The sequence below is a fragment of the Lissotriton vulgaris genome, chromosome 2_1 (genome assembly GCF_964263255.1).
Source record: "Lissotriton vulgaris chromosome 2_1, aLisVul1.2, whole genome shotgun sequence".
NCBI classification, from domain to species: Eukaryota; Metazoa; Chordata; class Amphibia; order Caudata; family Salamandridae; genus Lissotriton; species Lissotriton vulgaris.
This window is the reverse complement of record NC_141687.1, coordinates 1,950,341,252-1,950,361,069: the sequence shown is the minus strand read 5'-3', so window position 1 is coordinate 1,950,361,069 and position 19,818 is coordinate 1,950,341,252. Positions and strand designations below refer to the sequence as shown.

General features: G+C 45.4%; 1 protein-coding gene across 2 annotated transcripts in view; it reads right to left on the bottom strand.

The window, feature by feature from the left end:
- The window catches only part of RHCG (Rh family C glycoprotein), a 381,077-nt gene that overhangs the window by 93,609 nt on the left and 267,650 nt on the right, over positions 1-19,818 (bottom strand). For both annotated transcript variants that reach the window (XM_086958133.1, XM_086958132.1), the window contains exons 7-8: positions 11,211-11,350; positions 10,128-10,252 (exon numbers count right to left, since the gene is read on the bottom strand). In XM_086958133.1, coding sequence (XP_086814259.1) covers positions 10,128-10,252; positions 11,211-11,350 — 265 coding nt within the window. The remainder of the gene's footprint in view (positions 1-10,127; positions 10,253-11,210; positions 11,351-19,818) is intronic.

Here is a 19,818-nt window from a genome sequence, read left to right as displayed (position 1 = left end):
TGCAGATGTCCTCCCCACCCCATCCTTTTCTAGGAACGTTATGTCAAGCCCTGCTAATGGATCTATTATGTGGGGAGGTATTTGATATTTCTGCTTTCCATCAGCATAATCAACATGGCCCAGTAAGAGGGACTAAGGGCCATATGTATCATATATTTTGCATTTCCTAAATAGCGAATTTTAAGGAATCGCTATTAAGGAAATGCAAAATGGTATGTATGAACAAAATAGCATTTATTTTGCGATTCCTTAAGCTTCCTTAATTGCGAATTCGCATTTTGCGAATTCGCAATTAAGGAATGTTTTCCAATGCATTCCTATGGGTCAGGAGGCCCATAGGAATGATTTCCAAATAATTCGCAAATTGCGAATTCGCTAATTGCTAATCGCAATTTGAGAATTTTTGTAAGGGTGCAGGGGTGTCTCAAGGACACCCTGCTGCGCCCCTGTAAATTACAAGTGTGTGCATATGGCGCACATGCATGCCCAATGGGCATGTATGTACGTCATATGCCACCCTCACAAATGCACAATTGTGCATATTTACAAGAAATCGCAAATTACCACCAACTACAAGCTGGTGGTAATTTGCGATTCCTTAACCAAAATTCGCTAGCCAAAAAAGCTACATACATAGCATTTAAGGAATCGCAAAATTGCGATTCCCTAAATGCTATGGCGAAATAAGGAATCGCACAAGTTTACAATTACTTATTTTGGGAATGTTTCATACATCCCAAAACATGCAAAAAGGCCGTTTGCGATTCGCAAAGGCCGAAATTCTGCGAATTTCGGCCTTTACGAATCACAAAAGGCTTCATACATATGGCCCTAAGGCCTGACATCTGATTTTGTCTGGGCCAAGGAAATATGAAAATTTTCAAAGTGTAATGAGGAGTATAGATAGGATAAAAGGGATTATGAATCTACACTGCATATTTATCCTAACACTGATATCTCACTGGACCCTGTAGGTTTACGTGGGGAAAAACTGTACTTGGGTGCACATTTCCTCTATAATGTGTTATTCAGTTAAGCAACACAGACTTTCAGTAAAAACTCCAGGCCTACACTACTAAGGCCCTCTGAATTTAAAAGGCCTCCCCAGGGTCAGCACCAATCCTTGAAGGGTCCCTTCTGTGACAAGCAACCTGTGTGCAGATCCTGGGCTGCGCAAGACAGTAGTTTCACACGTTCAGCTCGCACAAGTGCACACATGCATGTGCTCTTGCGTAACCATACCAGAGTCTGTAATTCTAGCTGCACAGCAGCGGCCTTATCTTAAAAGAGGGACACTGATGGTTAGCACTCTCAGTCCGTTAACACTGAATTTACTGTGAGCAAAACTCAGTTGGTGAAACTCACTCACAATAATTCCCAAACATTGGCTAACAAAAGTGAAAAATCTATATGATTTAATGGGTGGAACCTATTTCCAACAAATGCTCCTAACATCTGACACTAGACAAAGAGGCTAGCCATTGCTGATGGCTTCTCTTTCCTATAAAGTGGCAACAAGTGGCAATGGGTTCTGACCAAACACACCATTCTCCAGTTGTGCAGCACAACAGATATCTAGGCTGACTTCCCTGCACCATGGTCCACCCACCTTCCTCAAACATTAGGACACCTCTCACTTTAGAACCTAGACTGCATTAAGAACCCTACTGGTTGTATGTCGGATGTATCCAGGAGACTAAGCACCTACACAGACGGAGTATGATTTACACAATTCTATATCAAAACCACTCTCCTTGGCAAGGGTTTAGTGCTTCAGCACCAATGCTATCAAAACTGCTAGTTCTGAAACCTTTCCCTCGGTTCACTGGCTGTTCTCCCTCTGGAGTATAAATAACCCAGAACCCTTACTCATCCAAGTTACTACAGCCTTAATATACAGGCCCTAGCCCTTCGTTGGACCCCTGACTCCCACCAACAGCATATAACTTGGGGTCGTAAGCTGGGTTGTATGATGGAACAATGGATGAGATTACTTTGCATGCCTTAACAACGTGGTCCTAACTACGGCTGCATCTTTACCAGGCATGCCTTTACAATGCATGCCTTTACAACAAATCATTGGCAAAGGCATATGTGTGGTAAAGATCTCACCCAGCCCCCCTGCCCTGAGCTCTAAAACCCGGCCCTGGCCCTGCAAACCACCATGCTTCCAGTCCTAAAAACAACTCGCCCCCCCACTATGAGCCCTCATACCCAGCCCCAGCCCTAATAACTACACCAACCCTAGCCCCCTACCCTAAACTCAAAAACTGTCCCCAGCCCTAAAAACTGCCCCTCCCCCTCCTTGAGCCCTAAAACCCAGCCTTAAAAGTACCCCGACCTGAGCCCGCACTAAAACCCGGCTCCAATCCTAAAAACTATGCCAAACCGAGCCCTAAAAACAACCCCAAGTCCTTCCCTGAGCCCAAAACCCAGCCTGTAGGCCTTAAAAAGTACCCCAACCCCCGCCTTAACACCTAAATCTAAAATAAAACTACTCACCAAGCCGCCACTTCTTCCATTGTCATCTGCAGGAAGTCTCCAACACCTGCCACCTCCCTCCCACTCGCTCCATTGCGAGACCGCTGATTTCTTTAACACTCTTATGCCTCAACCACCTTTACAATGGGAATTGTTGTAAAGAAATATGCGTGGTTAAGGCATATACGTGGTAAAGGCTTATGCATGGTTAAATCAAGGGTTGTTCCAATTGCTTTGTGATGGCACACGTGGTTTAGCCTGCGTTGTTAGTCTCATTTCCCTTTTAATGGCACCACCCTTATTGCTGGGCTGACTAACTTTCCTAAGAAAAGCACTGCCCACTCAAATCAGAATACCTCTCTGACAGAGAGTCACCAATGGGCATACCCACCCGTGGGAATAACACCAGGAACCCTGATCCACCTGTTATGCGAGAACAAGGTCCATGTCCCCAACTCAGACTCCAAAGCCGCATGGGGTCAATTGGAAGTGCCACCAGGTATTGTGTAGGCCAGGCATCACCATGCATTCCACGGGCCACCTCTCAGCCTCCAAGTGGTCAAGCTGGTGCCCAACTAGCGACTCTACAGTTCTATGAAATGAAACACATCACTCTGTAGTCACACAATATTGCCTTCCACCTCATTCAGCTGAGGAGATGCCACTACGGATTGAGTCCATGCCTAACGTACCAGAGCTTTCTAAGGGTCTCAGGGCAACACCCCAAGGCTGATACTCCCAAAGTGCACCAGGTAAGAGTCTGCTAAGGCAGGGACCTGCGTAGCCTGTCTTCCCACCAGCTCAGAATGACAATACCTTACATAAATGTGTACCACTAACTCAGATTAATGTTCAGGGTTCCCTCCATCGGAAGTAGGCACCACTTGGCCACTGTGGGCTCACCCATCTCCCACAACACCTCCTGTATCACGGCCTCTGCCCCAAAACTGATTCATCTAAAGTGTGCCAGGCAGGGGTCTACCAATGTAAAGTACTCTGCAGCCTGCCCTTCTTCCAGCTCAAAGCAACAATCCCTAAAAGAAGTGGTTTCCTCCCACTAGAATAATTCCCAAGGTCCCCTCCATATGGAGCAGGCACCACCAGGCCAACTGGTTAGATCACTGTGTGCTCACTTGCCTCCTGCAACTCTTTTGTCTCATGGGCCTTTGCCCCGTGTCCAGAGGGTCTGATCCCACAGGACCTACCTGAGTGGACACCAAGTGGATAATGACCACAGCCACCACCTCATGAGTTGTCCAACACCCTCTCTCAGATCTCGACTGGGTCAGTAACTAGCTCGACTGCAAAAATTGGAGCACTCATTACCCATCCTCTATTTCCTTGGGTGCATCAACTACACCTCCTACCTCAGGACCCATCGCTGTAGTAGGCCACCTACCAGCAAGGGCCATTCTTGGACAGCTCCCCTCCACAGCAGATAATCCATGGGGAGCTAGGGAACAATTACTTTTTCAATGCCCAGCCATGGAAACATTTCTCAGGACTATCCCACTCTGTGAGGGGAACCCGTAGGTGTGCACCAAACGTCCTATTTCCTTTTCTGCCTAACTACATCAGAGGTTGTGAGCCTTCAGCAATGGCAGGCAAACTCTGAAAAGGAACAACACAATGTGGGCTTTCTCATGTGATGTTTGTCTTGCCCTTGACAAGTCCCTCAACCATCTTCTACAACCCAAGAAACAGGTCCCCTTCTTCTACACAATCCAAGGTGGTGGGTCCATATCATAGTCCCTGAACCTATAGGGAAGAATCCTCCTCATACAGGCCTAGTGTGTAGTGTTGGGTTTAAAAGACACCATGGCCTGGGATCCCTCTAACTATGAAAACCTTCCCTGCCTTTACATCCTTTAAAAAAGGAAACTGATCATAATAAACACAGTTAATACATCAATCATCAATGTCTTTACATCAAATATGTGTGCAAGAACTTTCCTTCCCCCACATGAGTTCACACAACCAAACCTTTGAAGACCTCTCAGAGCCTTGCACTCTGAAATTTGTACATTCATGCATTGGTAATGTGCAGCAAAACTGTACTTGTCAAATGTTATTAATGAGTCACAGAACTGGATGCTATTGATCCATGCAATGGCAATTAAACTAAGAAACGGGGTTCTTAGTTGTGAAAAATGTGAATCTTGGCACAGTCTCTGAGAAAGCTTTAGAATACATCAATACCTCTACATAAGCCATCAAAATAACCCACTGAGAGACTTAGACAATTTTTGTGGGGCAATATTTGGAGTGGTGATTCACTGTCTGTAGCCCCCACAACACAGTCCAAACATGTTGGTTGTGTAGTTATCAATTATGAGGCACTACAAAAAGGCTGAAATACATTTATGAGTGCCCCAGAGTACTCCGGGAAGCTCCGGGAGAGGTTTTTTTTCCACTCCAAAGCTCACTCTGTGCCAGTGCATTTTTACATGCAGGTGGCAGTGCAGGAAAGTCCGTTGGTTGGTCATGGAGCTGCAGTAGCAGCTTAGTAAAAAAAAGGAGGACTCCATGACGCGTGTTCAGTATTTATTGCTTTATTAACAATGCTCTTGATTCCAGATGCTGGGTTGCATTATCTGAGCGACAGTAACCCCTGCTAGAGGGGGACCTCGCTGCTCCTAATTATGAACCGTACTATGCGGCGGCACAACTACAGTGGCCGCTGCAGTGGCTGGGTACGACCCCATGTCCTGAACGAACAGACATCCTCCCGATCCTAGCAGGGACTGACATTTGTACATGGCTGCTCGACTCAGGATTTCGCCCGCAGGGGGAAACACACCAGATGATGCTGGCTTGTCTCTGTTGAAGATGATATGTACACAGGGTAATCTCTGTGTGGAATTTGCCAGGCCTCTGAGAGATGGGCAGATGATTCAACAAGACACTGTGGCGGAAAGCACACATTGATTACCTGGAGAGTTCTACACTGACTGCCCGTGCATGCCCTACCAGACATCGTAGACACATATGGCCTTGGTATGGTTAATTTCTTGATGCACCGCGCCATGCAACACATGATCAATGCTACATGGGGCCACGGTGGGGTGGAACCACTGCAATCGCCGACACTGCACATGCTTTTATCCAACCGCAGTACTCAATGTGCAGTCTTGATCTTATGCACAATACAAATGGCTGACATATCTGGTATATCTAAGAGGGCACACACTAGATGGGATGCTGCTTTCCTACAACCACTGATGGACAAGAACTGGTGTCGAGCACTCAAACATGTGAAGGAGGTCTCCTGTAATCCTTGTATTCATTTCACGCAGTTCAATTATTTACATCATGCACACCAGATGCCACACCAAATCAAAAGTATGTTTTCCATGGCGACTCCCAAGTGCCCTTGATGTAGGGAACTTGAGGCTGGATTATATCACATGGTCTGGGAGTGCACAGTGCTCCAGGGGCCTACGGGGAGAACACAAAGATCATTGACGACATTGCTGTGCATCTCCTTCTACTATCACCTGAGCCATGTCTGCTTTGATTTTGTTCTAAGGCCAAGGGGGCAAACATTTTCATAGATTTATCGACCTCCTTTTTCCTGTTCAAACAACAGAACGCAATGTAATAGAAGGCGCCCTCAGTCTCTGATACTCAACACTGGCTGACCTCCTTGCTGAAATGGTCCTGCGTGGAGGCAGATACCCTCAAATTGCTAAGGCCAAGAGAGGGGCGGGTCAGTGGGACACAGATGGTCGGGCTCTTATATCAGGAACATGGAGGCAAAACATTATGCCAGAGTCTGTACAGGCCTGGGATGTCATGGGTTGTCTTTCAAGGTGCTTGTAGATATGGTATGGCTAACCCCTCAGAGAAATATACGTACCAGTCGAATGCTGGGCTCTGTGGCCCCTTCCTGGCCCTCTCTCCTCCTAATGGGGGTCGATCCCCGAAAGAATTAGTGAGGAAGCCCTGGGGCCCCCCTCGAAACCTTGAACACATAATGAATACAGGCCCATGTGGCTTAGTTTGCCCTCACATCAGGATACTGTGACCACTGCTCATACACACCTGCCCTCTCCCACCAGTCCTGCCCTTTGCAGTTGTATCACATATCAGACACATTACCTGCACCATCAACTGCCCAGTGACACACTACACTCCCCACTGATGTAGGACACACCACTTCCTTACAGACTCCAATGTTAATGTTTTCTTTTTTTCCACTGTTTAAATATGTTGTTATATGCATCAGTACTATGTGAGTCACAGAATTATAATATTAGACTGTTGCTACCACTTTTTACTGAAAATGTGATTTCTACTTGATTTGTTTTGTGTGGAAACAATAAAAACATATATGTAAAAAAACAATGCTCATGATTCATTAGGCAAAGTGTTATATTACAGTGAATGATAATGATTGTTGATACTATCCCCATTTAATTCAATGGTGGGTAATAACCTCTTTTCTGCTTCTACTAATGACTAATGTGGTGATGCTCTATCAAAGTGAATTGGTCTACAATATTGATGATGACACCCTTACGATTTTGTCCAGGGATAAGTGGGGGATATTTATAAATTAATGCATAGTATTTAGTAGATAGACCTTGACAAGATCTTGAAACAAAAACATGTTAGATCACCCTCTCTCACAGTATCATCTGTACTATTAGACATACACACCGTTAATATCCCGCAGAAAGATCTAGTGACTATTCTACTGTCATGTGCCAAATTGACCGTCGCCCGAGTGTGGATATCCCCGAATCCACCCCATATCATGGAATGGTGGTCCTTGGTTAGTGAAATCTATACGATGGAGTCTACCCTTGCCAAAATAAGAGGTGTCCGATCACTAATGAAACTTGACAAAATCTAGGGTACTTTTATATAATTTTTAGTAATATTGAATGAATTGGGTATATACTCTTCAATCTCCCCTGACTATTTTTTTCATTGAATCTTTACTGGATTTATTTATAACTGATTGCTTTGTCTTTTCCTGCAATGCTTTATGGTATGTTATTTTATATCATTTTATAGTACCAATATGTTAGAAGTTACATCTATTCTGCTTAAATGTCTCTTCACCCCTCCGTGCTAAATGTATTGTCTTATTTTTCTTGTGTTGTCAAAAAAAAAAAAAAAGTATTTAGTCGATAGTGCGTAGTAAAGCACCTTTCCATTTTAAAAGAATAAGCACTGACTAGACAATAATGTATTGAGTGCTGTCATTGTGTACTAGCAAGCTGGGATTACTAGACCACACCACCTCCTGTTATGTTATGTTATGTTATGTTATATTGTGTTTATATAGCGCACGGCTACTCTAAAAGAGTGTCCCGGCGCTTTCCACATGCAGCTCAGTGTAAATAACACAACAGACAAATAACAGACCACAAAGCAAAAAAGGGAGAAAATAGAAGGCCTAGAGGTTAAAAGGCCAAGTCTTTAGGCTCTTCCTGAACTGAAGCAAATTAGAGGTGCTACGTAAAACCATCGGAAGCGAATTCCAAAGCTGAGGGGCCTTGAAGCTAAAGGAGCGACCCCCAGTGCGGGCCTTTCTCACACGCGGAACCACGGCCATGAAAAGAGATTCTGACCGCAGTGAGCGGGCTGGACGGTAAAAGGACAGCCTCCGTGGCTAATACCTAGCACCTGAGCCAAAAAGTGCTTTATGCATCAGCGTCAAAGATTTAAACATGATCCGCTTCCGGATGGGCAGCCAGTGAAGCTTCTGCAGCAGCCCAGAAACTCATGCTCGCCTGTGAAGGCCAAAAATGGCACGAGCAGCAGAGTTCTGCGCCACCTGCAGGCGCTGGACCAAATAATCCGGGAGACCTAGAAAGAGGGCATTCGCATAATCCAACCTGGATCCAATAAGAGCTTGCACAGTGATCCGCCTGTGTTCCACAGAAAGCAGTGGTAAAAACTTGCGGAGCATCTTCAAGATGCCAAAACAGGTGCCAGCCAGACCAAGAACATGCGCTCTCAACATAAGCTTATTGTCCAGCTTGACTCCCAGGTTTTTGGCAACCAGCGATGACTGTGCAGGAGGACACATATCCAACGGCCACCATTCCTGCCACTCAGGGTCGGTGGCGCAGCCGAAGAATAAAACCTCCGACTTGCTGGAGTTGGCCTTCAGACTATCCCGCTGGAACCAGTCGAAGACCATTCCCAAGCACCCCCGGATGCTCTCACCATCAAATGCCTGATCTTTTCCGCATGTGAAGAGAAGTTGCGTGTCGTCTGCGTATGAGACGATCTGGGCCCCATAAGCCTCCACCAAGGCCGCCAGAGGGGACATGAAAATGTTAAACAACGTCGGGCTCAACACAGAACCCTGTGGAACTCCTACTCCCAGTGGCGGCATCTCAGCGGAGCTCTGGGAGACCCAGATCGTCTGGCGGCAGCCCTCAAGAAAAGATGTAAACCATTTAAGCACCGTCCCCCTAAGGCCGATGTCATGAAGCCTGGCGAGGAGCGCCTCATGGGGGACGGTGTCAAAGGCCGGCGACAGATCTAACATGACAAGCATGACCTGGCCTCCAACATCCAAAGTCTCCTCTGATTAGGCCTTGAACTATTTTGCTTCTCTATCCCGAGAGAGTCAAGTGTTAAAATGGGCTACTAAAGTAAAGCGAAACTTGCAGATTTTTGTAAAGGACTCCTATCTTTCACAACTAATAACTCTATTTCTTACAGATTCGAAGCCATAAGTGGCAAGCTATACACAAATCTCTCAAGTGAACACTCTATATAATAATTTCAGTGATGTAGTAAGGAGTAGTCATGGGCCCCAATTCAAGCAAAGAAAATGGGGTCCCATCTGACTGTTTAGCTAAACCTCTTGGGCCCCGGTTCCACTACACCTGATGCACTATTAATAGTAATGCTCCTAAATCAAATTAACACCTTACCAAATTCTTGATCAGTTAAGAGTTCTTCTCCCAAGGTTTTATTTCTACACTATGGTGCTAGAATGTCATTGCATATATAATGTCTGGTCAAAATATTGTGTCTTAAATAATGTTTATAAAAATATTGCTCCATTGGAGTTAATTTTAAACATTAGATTATTGGAATGTTGGGAACTTCTTTGACGACAGTGTAGTGCCCTAGGGCTAATAATGGATGGTATAAGCCTTCTGCTCCAACATTCCAATGTTTGTCTTTCTCTTTCTCCCTTTATAATTTAGAACATTTTACCTCTGTTGTTGGATTGTTCTAATAGCTTTATAACCCTTCAGACTCAGGCTATATTGGTTGTACTTGCCTACGGCTATGGCATATAACTTAATCTGAAACATCAAGATTCTTTACAACGCCTTGCCTTCCTCTTCCACTGAATTGCATTGGTAAACACGAATACACTGCACTCAGTCAACCTCAATTAATAAGTAACTTTGTTCAGATGTCATTGTAGCTTATCCTATCCAAACATTTTTCGAATGTTCTTATTGAAGGTCATTCCTGTATGGTCTGAGCTCTGGAGAATCACTGCACACAATGTGTTCACTGACCGCGCCTGGCTAGATTCCTTTACCTGACTGGTGACTTGCAATGCTCATAGTTCGTAGAGAATAAACGACAAGTTCATAGACTCGGAAGCTTCGGTGCACTCTTTTCCCTAAAGTGGTAATTTTGACTTGGAAGACACTCACCTACAACTGTTCCCCCAACGAATGCGAAGGCAAGAGAAACAGCAATGCCAGCTGCTTGGTAGCCACCTTGAGTGCTGGATGTTCGATTATATCCAAGCTCGTCATATCTAAACATCTTTCTTAGTCTAGAAAAGTGGAAAAAGAACCCAAACTTATCACAATGGTCTGTTTGCCATACAGCCAAACATAGATTACATACATGTTTCTGGGGTTGACTTTAAATGGCGTGCAAAAGGCGCTGTTATTATGACTCACTGATGTGTCTGCAGCTCTTTGGCTGACTTCATAGACCCTAATTGTTTGGAAAGTTGTTTCTTTTTTACAATATTTAGAGGTATACTTCAGGAGATGCCCTCTGACACGAAGCGATGGACTCCACCTCAATGCAGGTTACCCTAGAGTTCGTGTGCATATGTCCACAAGGCTAACAGAAGAGCACTTCAAACTTCAGGCAGCGCACAAACCATGACAACAGTGTGTCTGAGTGAGCGAGTGAGTAACATGAACCACCTATCAGCTCAAAAAGAGTGAGTGCGTAAGCGAATGAGTGAGTGAGTAATACGCCATTGGTAGCATGATGGTACATCTCCTTTAAATTTGCAAACTGCAGGCAGTACAAAAATGATGCAATGATTAACATGGAACTGACTGCAAACTCATAGTGAGTGAGTGAGCAGGTGACATCTCATTACACGTGTATATGAATTCCCTTTAAGTTTGCTACATGTAGATACTGCAGAATTAGTAAAATAATTGATGGGGGTAGCCTACTCTACATAGAATGAGTGAATGATCCCAGTCATAGCTTTGGCCCTTGTGCTGCACATAGGGGCTAGGGTCTTCAGCTTTACACTTGCTTTCTCTGCACTAAAGTCTATCTGATCCGTATTAACTACTACAGTAGTTGACAGAAAGACTAGTATCAATCACTCCATTGTCAAACATACGGAAATAATATAACTGTCATACAAAATTCACTTGTCATTGCTTTCAGACAAAGTGATAGACTGGGAGAAGAGCAATGAGGAAAGGGTCAGGTCATTCTGTTTGAGATATCTTGTTACAAAGCGAAAGTCTTCTTACCCTTCTTCGCCGCCATACACACTCTCCGTTGCTGCAGCTGCTGTCACTGCTCCCACAATGCCTCCAATCAAGCCTGGCATGGCATGAAGATTGTGTATTCCACAAGTATCATGAAGCCTCAACTTTGATGACAGAAATGGCTGAAATACAACAGAGAAAGGAAGAGAGCTTGAATGATAGAGACGCACAGATTCTTAACCCCTGTGAACCCCAGCCGCAATTTCACACTGAGTGTTCCAGGGGTACAACAGGCACTTGTGTCCACTTTCAGCTCCTCCAGGACACTTTGTTACTACAGAAGGGCTGCAGATGCTCTCAGGTCGCCTTCCGTAATCCAGAAGGCACCGATGCTACAAGTGCACCGGAGCAATCTCAAGGGGATGATCCTTCATTTGCATGGGTAATGGCGTCATGCAAATGAGGGAACCCTGAAACGCTACCTCGTCCAATACACCACACTATAGATGTGATTGCTGAGACAAAGGAGCTGTCGGGCACGCTGATACAGTCCCAGAAATCCCCATGCAGGCTGGTGCAGTTTCCCCATGTGCCAACTTCCAGGAACATCTTTGTCCTCCTTTGAACGGCAGGTCGCATTGTCGTCTCTAAAGGAAAGGTGGTCTGGCTGCTTCAAACAGCGGGCGGCGTTTCACTAACGTGTTAACCCCCAGGGTATAACTGCGATGGGGCTAATGCATTAACTATGACCTGGCCTGTGATCAGCACATCAAGTTAAATATGTGCTGTGGCACAGACCAGGGCAATGCCCCCTCAATAAAATATAGATACAGGAGGCTTCCTAATTGTCTGGTATTTGATCATATGTTGACATTACATTGTCTTTTACGGATGAACAGATTCTAGATGTAATTGTGTTCTTTAAAGAAGTATTACCACTGGCAGCAAATTTCATACTTTTTGGGTCAGAAGTGTTTAAGTTGCTGGGACTGCCGGTCGGGTAAACAACTACCACCAATAATACCTAATTCACTGCTTGTATTCTAGTAATGGATTCTTTCCTGTATGTCAGTGCCTACATTTCTTTTTTCTAATTTCTGTAATTTTTTATTGTAGAAAAATATATATTTACATGGAGCATAACATATACATGGGTGGAGGAAGAGGAACAAGAGAAAAAGGTGAAAGAAAAAGAAAAAGAGAAAAACGCCTTGGGGGGTTGGGCCTTTGGCTTCGCTTCCAGCTTCCAGTCTTATTGGAGTTAGTTCGATTGCCAGTCGTTCGAGCTCGACTTGTCGTTGGGGTCCTCCGTCCCTTTGTCTTGCTTGGTTGTCATCCTTGGTCCCACTCCCCGGAGGAGAAAAAGGAGAGAGAGAGTGAAGAAGAAGAAGAAGAAGAAAGGAGCCTCGCAGGTTCCGTTCCTGGTGTGTGCACTATCAGAAAAAGGCAAGGTGCTCTGCAGCTATTGGCTTTGTGTCTAGGTGCACTGCCTATGGGGGTTTGTGCAACAATAGGTAATTGTCTAGGGACTCCCACATATTCGACTGCGTGTGTGTTTTGGGTGAGTGTGTCGCTGTGATGTTGTCAGCCCCTCGTAGGAAAGTGACCCAATTGAGCCATGCTTTAGGCGTGGCTTTCCCTGTGTCTTTCCCATTGTTCAGAACTGTTTTGACTGCCGCTGTCAGTAGTAGGTCGATGAGGTCATGGTCCTCTTTAGTTGTTATTGAGGGGGATGTGAAACCCAGTGCCAGGCTATGGAAGTCTAGGTCCATAGTGACCCCTGTGATGTCGTTTAATAGAGTTTCAATTATGTTACAGAATTTCCTAACCTTGGAGCAGTGGAAGAGTAGGTGTGCGAGGTCTCCCTTCCCCTTGTTGCAATTCCAACAGGAGTCGCTGTCACGGATTCCCATGGATGCTAGGCGGGCGGGTGTCCAGTATGCCTTATGTATGAGCCAGAATTTAGTCTGGTTTAGAGCTGCCGTAACCTTTTTCCTGGAAGTGGATCTCCATAGCTCAGATCTCTCGTCCTCACTTAGCACCCTACCCACTAGTGTGCCCCAATAAATCGTTACTTTATCGTTGAGTTTGGTGGATTTTGGGCAAAGGGCCTTGTAGAGGTGTGCGACTTGGTGTCCTAGTATATTAAGGTTGGTGGCGTATTGAATGAGTGATGGTGTTAGTTGGTTGAGGTTCGCCTTCCTTATTGCTACCTTGATCTTCAGAAAATTGTACAGTTCTATGCTCTCTAGGTTGTGTTCTTCCATAAGGGTGTCGAATGTTAAGTTTGTGCCTTGATTCTGTAGGTTGCTGGCAGTGGAGATGCCGTGTCTGTACCATGAGTGCATGTTCAGAGTCTTATCCCTGTATTTTATTGTGGGGTTGTGCCAAATGGACTCGAATTGGGATTTCTTTATGCTTGTTCCCATTAGTTTATCAACACTTAGTAGCGCTGTTTTTGTGCTCCTTAGGACGGGGTTGTCTTTGATTGCTGGGTGTCGGGTAGCAGTGAGAAGGGCGATGGGGTTCATCCCTTTTAGTAGTCCTCGCTCAAGTGTCAGCCACGCCGGGGTATATCCCGGTCTCGGGGTGACTAGCCTAAGGAGAGCCGGGGAAACTATACATGTGGCCAACATCTACGGACCAAATACTGACGACAGGCCCTTCTGGGACAAGGTAGGAGCACAACTACACACTCTACCACTAGGCGACCTTCTTGTCGTCGCTGGAGATATGAACCAGGTCCTAGACCCAGCCATTGACAAGCACCCGCACAGACCGAGCCAAGCAGCACACAAGGGGAACATCCTGAAAAACCTGTGCTCCAAACTGAGCCTCAAGGACCCATGGCGCCTCCAAAACCCAGACGCCAGAGAATACACTTTTTACTCCAACCCACACAACTCCTACAGCAGAATAGACCACATCCTCATATCAGAAACACACACCCACCTCATAGACCACACAGGAATTGGGGCTCGGAGCATCGCAGATCACTCGCACATAAGCCTAACCCTATCAGGGGAACACAATGAGAAGCCAACCCACAGGTGGCGTTTTCATGACAATCTGCTTACCAACATCTCAGCGAAAGCCGAGATCGAAACAGCAATAAAAGAGTACATGGCAATTAACGACACCCCCGAGATAGACAGAAAACTGCTATGGGATGCCTTAAAAGCCACCATCAGAGGGACAGTTATGACAATCAAGGGAAGGCTGAAGAAAGAAAGAAACAAAAAGATTGCCGATCTAGAAAAAGAAATCAAAAACCTAGAGAATGGTCACATAGCCAACCTAGAAGATAGGAACACCCTCACTAGCCTAACTAAACGGAAGTATGAACTTAACAAAATACTGAGTGTAAGAGCAGGGACTTGGATAAATAAATACAAAGTGCCTACATTTTTATTCTTCTTCTGACATGCAGAGAAGAGGCATAGACATATCTCCAAATGCTCTAACTATGATTCTAGAATCTTTGGGGAAAGTGCTTGTGTGCCTTGCATTACTTTCAGCAAACAGGGAGAGAGAAAATATCAGCATGTCAGAGCACAGCCATGAAATTACTTTGCTTGCACAGCAGAAACTAGGTAAACCAAAGTGTATTAGCCTACAGAACACACATAGTGTTCTCTAATACAATATGTATTTTTAGTATCCACCAGAAACATCACAGCCAGAATCCTGGCCACACCAATATCATCAAGATAGCTATGGATAGATAAGAATAGTTTTTCTGTTCTCAACTTCACATTTATGTACCTTGACAATATTTATCAATAGGTACGCAGGCATGGAGCAAAGGTCAGCAAATCTATTTTCTGTCTCTTTGATGAGTGGTATTTAGCAAAGGTGGCAGTTACCAATTCCCGCGTCTGGTTCTACAAGAAGGCAAACAGCATCCCACACTAGAAAACTACTGAACCTGCCCCATGACTGTATTCCCAAAATCAAGTTTCTGCTGATGCGTCGCGAGAAGTAGAAAAACAGAACAAAGCAAAAAGATAAATACAAGAGAATAACTCTTCAAGTGTGCCCTATTTTTATTTGAGTGATTGGTTATATTCATATAATTTGTGTTTTCTTTCTATCAAAGTGTTTTTAATATAAAGTGAATAGCAAGAAAACGCCGTTTGAAAGACAAGACCTGGAGAAATAAGAAAAATAGAGGAGAGGGACAGGTTAAGGAAAACAAATTTTTTTAAGTATAGGATCAAAGGTAGGAAGGGATTTCCAGGGAGAATATGAATTGGAACATTATAAAAGCAAGAAGAGAAGACGGTCACTGAAACAGAAAGGGGCAACTGGGCAGGCAGAACAAAGTTTGAAGAAAAACATATTTAAAAAAATTAAAAGGACAAAGCAATTGGGGTTTTTCTTGGTCACCAACTGTCAACAGCTGGTCAAGGGCCTAGCGTGCAGCCATGAGTTTGCGAAAACAGATAATGAGAGACGGTGCTTAGGAGTAAGAGAGAAGTAAGGCGTTAAAAGAAGGCAGACTACTGGGCGGTGCAGGTAAGACACCCAGATTGCAGGCAGATGCTTTACTAGAAGACCATGTGCCACAAGAAAAGCGCCACCACACTTCATTGTTGATCTGGATCTCAGACCAAATCTATCGTCATTGAATGAATGCTTCACACAGACACTCTTGCTCCAAAAAGGACATCACAGAGTCCAAGCACCAGTTCATAAACGCGAGAACGTTAACACTTGATTAATACTCATGAGACAAATAGTACAAAGCAGTGAAGAATACATGACAAGTGTAGCACGATGCTACCTCAAAAAAGCATGTAATGAATAAATTAATATATTTCATTATTTTTTAGAGCAATCAATTGTAATTGTATGGGAACAGCCTCATGTAAAATCGAACAAACTGTGATTCACAGTTACCAATCTTTGAGTTTAATACAATGAACATTTAATAGGTATAATAAATAATGTAGTAGAGTCACACTTCAACTAATTAATCCTCATTTCAACAACAGACAAAATCAAGGCACCAAATTTACCAGTGGTGCTCTGATCACCTTCTAGTATCGAGAATTCTTCAAATTCCTCAATTCTATGTCAGGACTGGAGGCGAGGATTATGTCTTCTTTCTCCACTTTATTGCATAGCTGTGAAGACAACAATAAGACTACACTTCCCATGAACCAAAGGGAAAGTGTAGTAGAACAAGAAAAAACATGGCAACAGCCAATCACTAGTCCTGAGGGACAGAATGCTGGCACAGATAACCTTTTTAAAACAACAACACACCCTTGTGTCAGGGTGAACTGGTCTGGGTGATGTCCCTTGCGCAAGCGCTAACTGATACCAGACCTCCACGAGGCATTTACCCACAGCAGTGGAATACTGGCTCTTCCCTTATCAGGTCTATAACTGGGCTTGAGGGAAGAGTGTAAAACCAGAGGAGCAGCGAGCCGTTTCTTTTATTTCAGCCACCTCGCCGCTCTACAACCTTTCGGCGTAAGACCTCAGACAGGGGTCCACTGCGACGCTGGTGCGACGTTTGAAATGGGGGGAGTGTTGATTACACAGCTAGTGATAGGTGGTTTCATAATCATATGGGGAGCAATTCACGGAGGTATAATGTGTTTGCTACTGGCCATGTAAAAGAGAATTTCCATATACAATTTGCATACAGCTTTCTGAGAATTATTTAAATAATGTTAACATTGATAATAACATCGATGCACATGAGAATGTGGTTTAATATTGGTGGATGGAGGTTTAATGGATGTATTTTGTACTTTCAGTCACCCCTGAAGAAAGGCGCCAAGAGGCCTGAAATGCATTGGGTCAAATAAAACTGCTTGTTAATGGATTTGGCTTCAGTACGTGTTTTTGTCAAGAGGTTCAGATGGCCCTACATTAACATGAGAAACTTGGAAAATAGCGTTTCCTGGTATGTGGCTGGAAAGAGTGACAAATGTGAAAACGATAAATGAATATAAACAGGAGTAAAATAATGAACCAGTGATGAAATTAACAAATAGCTGCATACGCAATTGAACAATGCTGTGTCACTGGTTGGAGCTTGAAGGTGTTCCATGAGGATGTTGTTCAGATAATCACGTGCTGCACAGGCCGAGCAAGTCACCAGTGTGCAGGCGACGGATAATGAGGACTGGAGAATTTAGTTGCATAAACAACGGTGTGCTCCCCCACCATGTATATATTACCTTAGAAGGGCTCACACCCGCATCAACCAACAACCCAATTTCTCACACCTCCATAGTCAGCTTCCTACAGCTTGCCCTCTACATCTGCTTTCCATTCTCAACTTGCATGCCCTAGCCCCTCCTGCCTGCCTCTCTGGTGACTTGCGGTGACCCTGCTGGCCTGCTCATTGTGTCAGAATGCGGTTCCATCCCATTTGTACCCAGCCTGCATTCACCATCTGCGAGGCCCTGCCCCATTCTGTGAGCCCTCTGTGGACAGGTTACTGCCCTTGCTGGCTTGCCAGGCATGGTAAGCTTGCTGCCCCTGCCCTTTCCGCCCTGCCTGTCATTCTCTGTTTGCTTGCCACTTCACTTCTACCCTCCATCATTTGTTGTGCTGCCCCTGGCCATGCAGGCCTTTCCCCCATGGTCATCTTGCCGCCTATACCCACCTACTTCCTGCCTTTAGATGTCTGAGGTCACAGCCTCAACACCTGCCTTCTGCCCTGAATTGCTGAATGTGCTGCCTCGGCTTTAACCATTTGCCCTCCATTGTTAGCTTGTTGTCTCTGCCGCCTCTACATTACCTCTATTGTCTAAATCAATACTCCTGCTTCCTAACTCCAACCCTTACTGCCCCAGCCTCCGTTACGCTCTGTTATCCATGTTCATGCCGCTGCTCCCTCCTCTTACCCTCCACGGTCCATTGAGCTGCTACTGCCCATCCTTCCTGCCCAGCACAGTTGTTTGTTGCCTCTTTTGCCTCCCGATGATGGTCAGCCTGCTGGTACTGTCCCAGCTCCCTCCACCTCACTTCCATCATCCGAGTCCATGCCCTTATCCCCTCTTTCCTGCCCTCCATGGTCCATTGGGCTGCGTCTCCCTCCTGCTGTGCATGTCTCATTGTGCTGCCATTGCACTTCCAGCCTGACCTGCGTGGTCTGTCGTGCTGCCGCAGCCCCTTCTGAGTGGTACGTTTACTGCACCTGCCCCCTTTCTCCTTGCCTTCTGTTGCCTCTTCCCTTTAAAGTCTGCCCTCCATGATCTCTGTGCATTCCCCTGCCCCCTCCTTCTTGCTTCAGTGTGTGCTGTACTGTCACTAATCCTCCCACTTGCCATACATGGTTTATTGTGCTCCCACTGCCTCCCATATACCCTATGTGGTCAGCTTGCTGCCCATGCCCATGACCCCATCCACCTTTCCTCTGTGTCTGTGTGCATGCCCCTTGTTCCCCCTCCTGCCCTTTCTCATGCGTTGTTCTTACACTACCCCTCCAGCCTAACCAGCATGATCAGATTGCTGCTCCTGTGCCCTGATATCTGAGTCTATATGCAGGACCCTGCACTCTCCCTCCTGCCCTCCATGGTCCATTGTGATGCCACTGCCCCTCCTACCTGCCCTGCATGGTCAGCTTACTGATCCTGTTCCCTCTCCCTGCCCTCCATTGCTCGAGTCCATGGACCTACCCGCTCCCTTCTGCCCTCTATGTTCAGGAGTGATGCCACTACCCCTCTCTCAAGTCCTCCATTGTCTTCTGTGCTGCTACTTCTCCTGCACTTGTCCTGCATGGTTTGTTGTGATGTCACTTCCCCTCTTGCCTGCTCTGTGTGGTCAGCTTGTTGTCCCTCTGCCTCCACCCTACCCTCTGTTGTATTAGTCAAGTAGCACTTTCCCCTCCCTCCTGCCCTCCATGGTCTGTTGTTCTTCAATTGCCACCCCACCTGCCGTGCTTTGTCAGCTTGCTGCCCTTCCCCTGCCCTCAGTTGTCCTTGCACATGCCTCAACAGCCTCCCTCTTGCCCACCATGGTCTGTTGTCCTGCCACTGCCCCCCCCCCCCACCTGCCCTGCATGGTCCATTGTGCTGCTTCTGCTTGTCCTGCCTGCCCAGCATGGTCAGTTTGTTGGCTTTATCCCAGCTCTCTCCCCTATGCCTTTCATTTTCTGAGTCCATGCCCTGTCCCCTTCTTCCAAAGAGTGTTTGAATGAACAAGTAGAGTGCTAACTTCCTGTATTTATTACAAAAAGTGTGACACACCTGAAGTAATCTTGATGGAATCAAAACTATAAAATCTAAAGCATTTCCTTTAGAACTGAACAAAGAAGTTGGTTCTTTTTCTCAAATAAATTATGGTTAGTGCTCTAGAAAGCAACAATGAGGACACATTTTCTGAGTTCTCAAATAATGGCAAAGGGTTTTATACGAGTTGCTATTTTTATGTATTTTAGCCATTCAGTCGCCTCTAATTTTATCTGCAGAAGTTCATTACACGTTTTGCACGTTTGTATCATTGGGCTACATTCTGGGGATGGTAAACAGCCTTTACAACGAAACTTTTACAACGCACTACCATTACAACGCGGTCATTACAATGCAAACCATTACAACGCATTGCGCTGGGGGGTGCGCTAGGATAGGGAATAAGTTTAATTTTCTATCCAACACCTTCCCTAGTGTCCACGGGGACTGGAGTT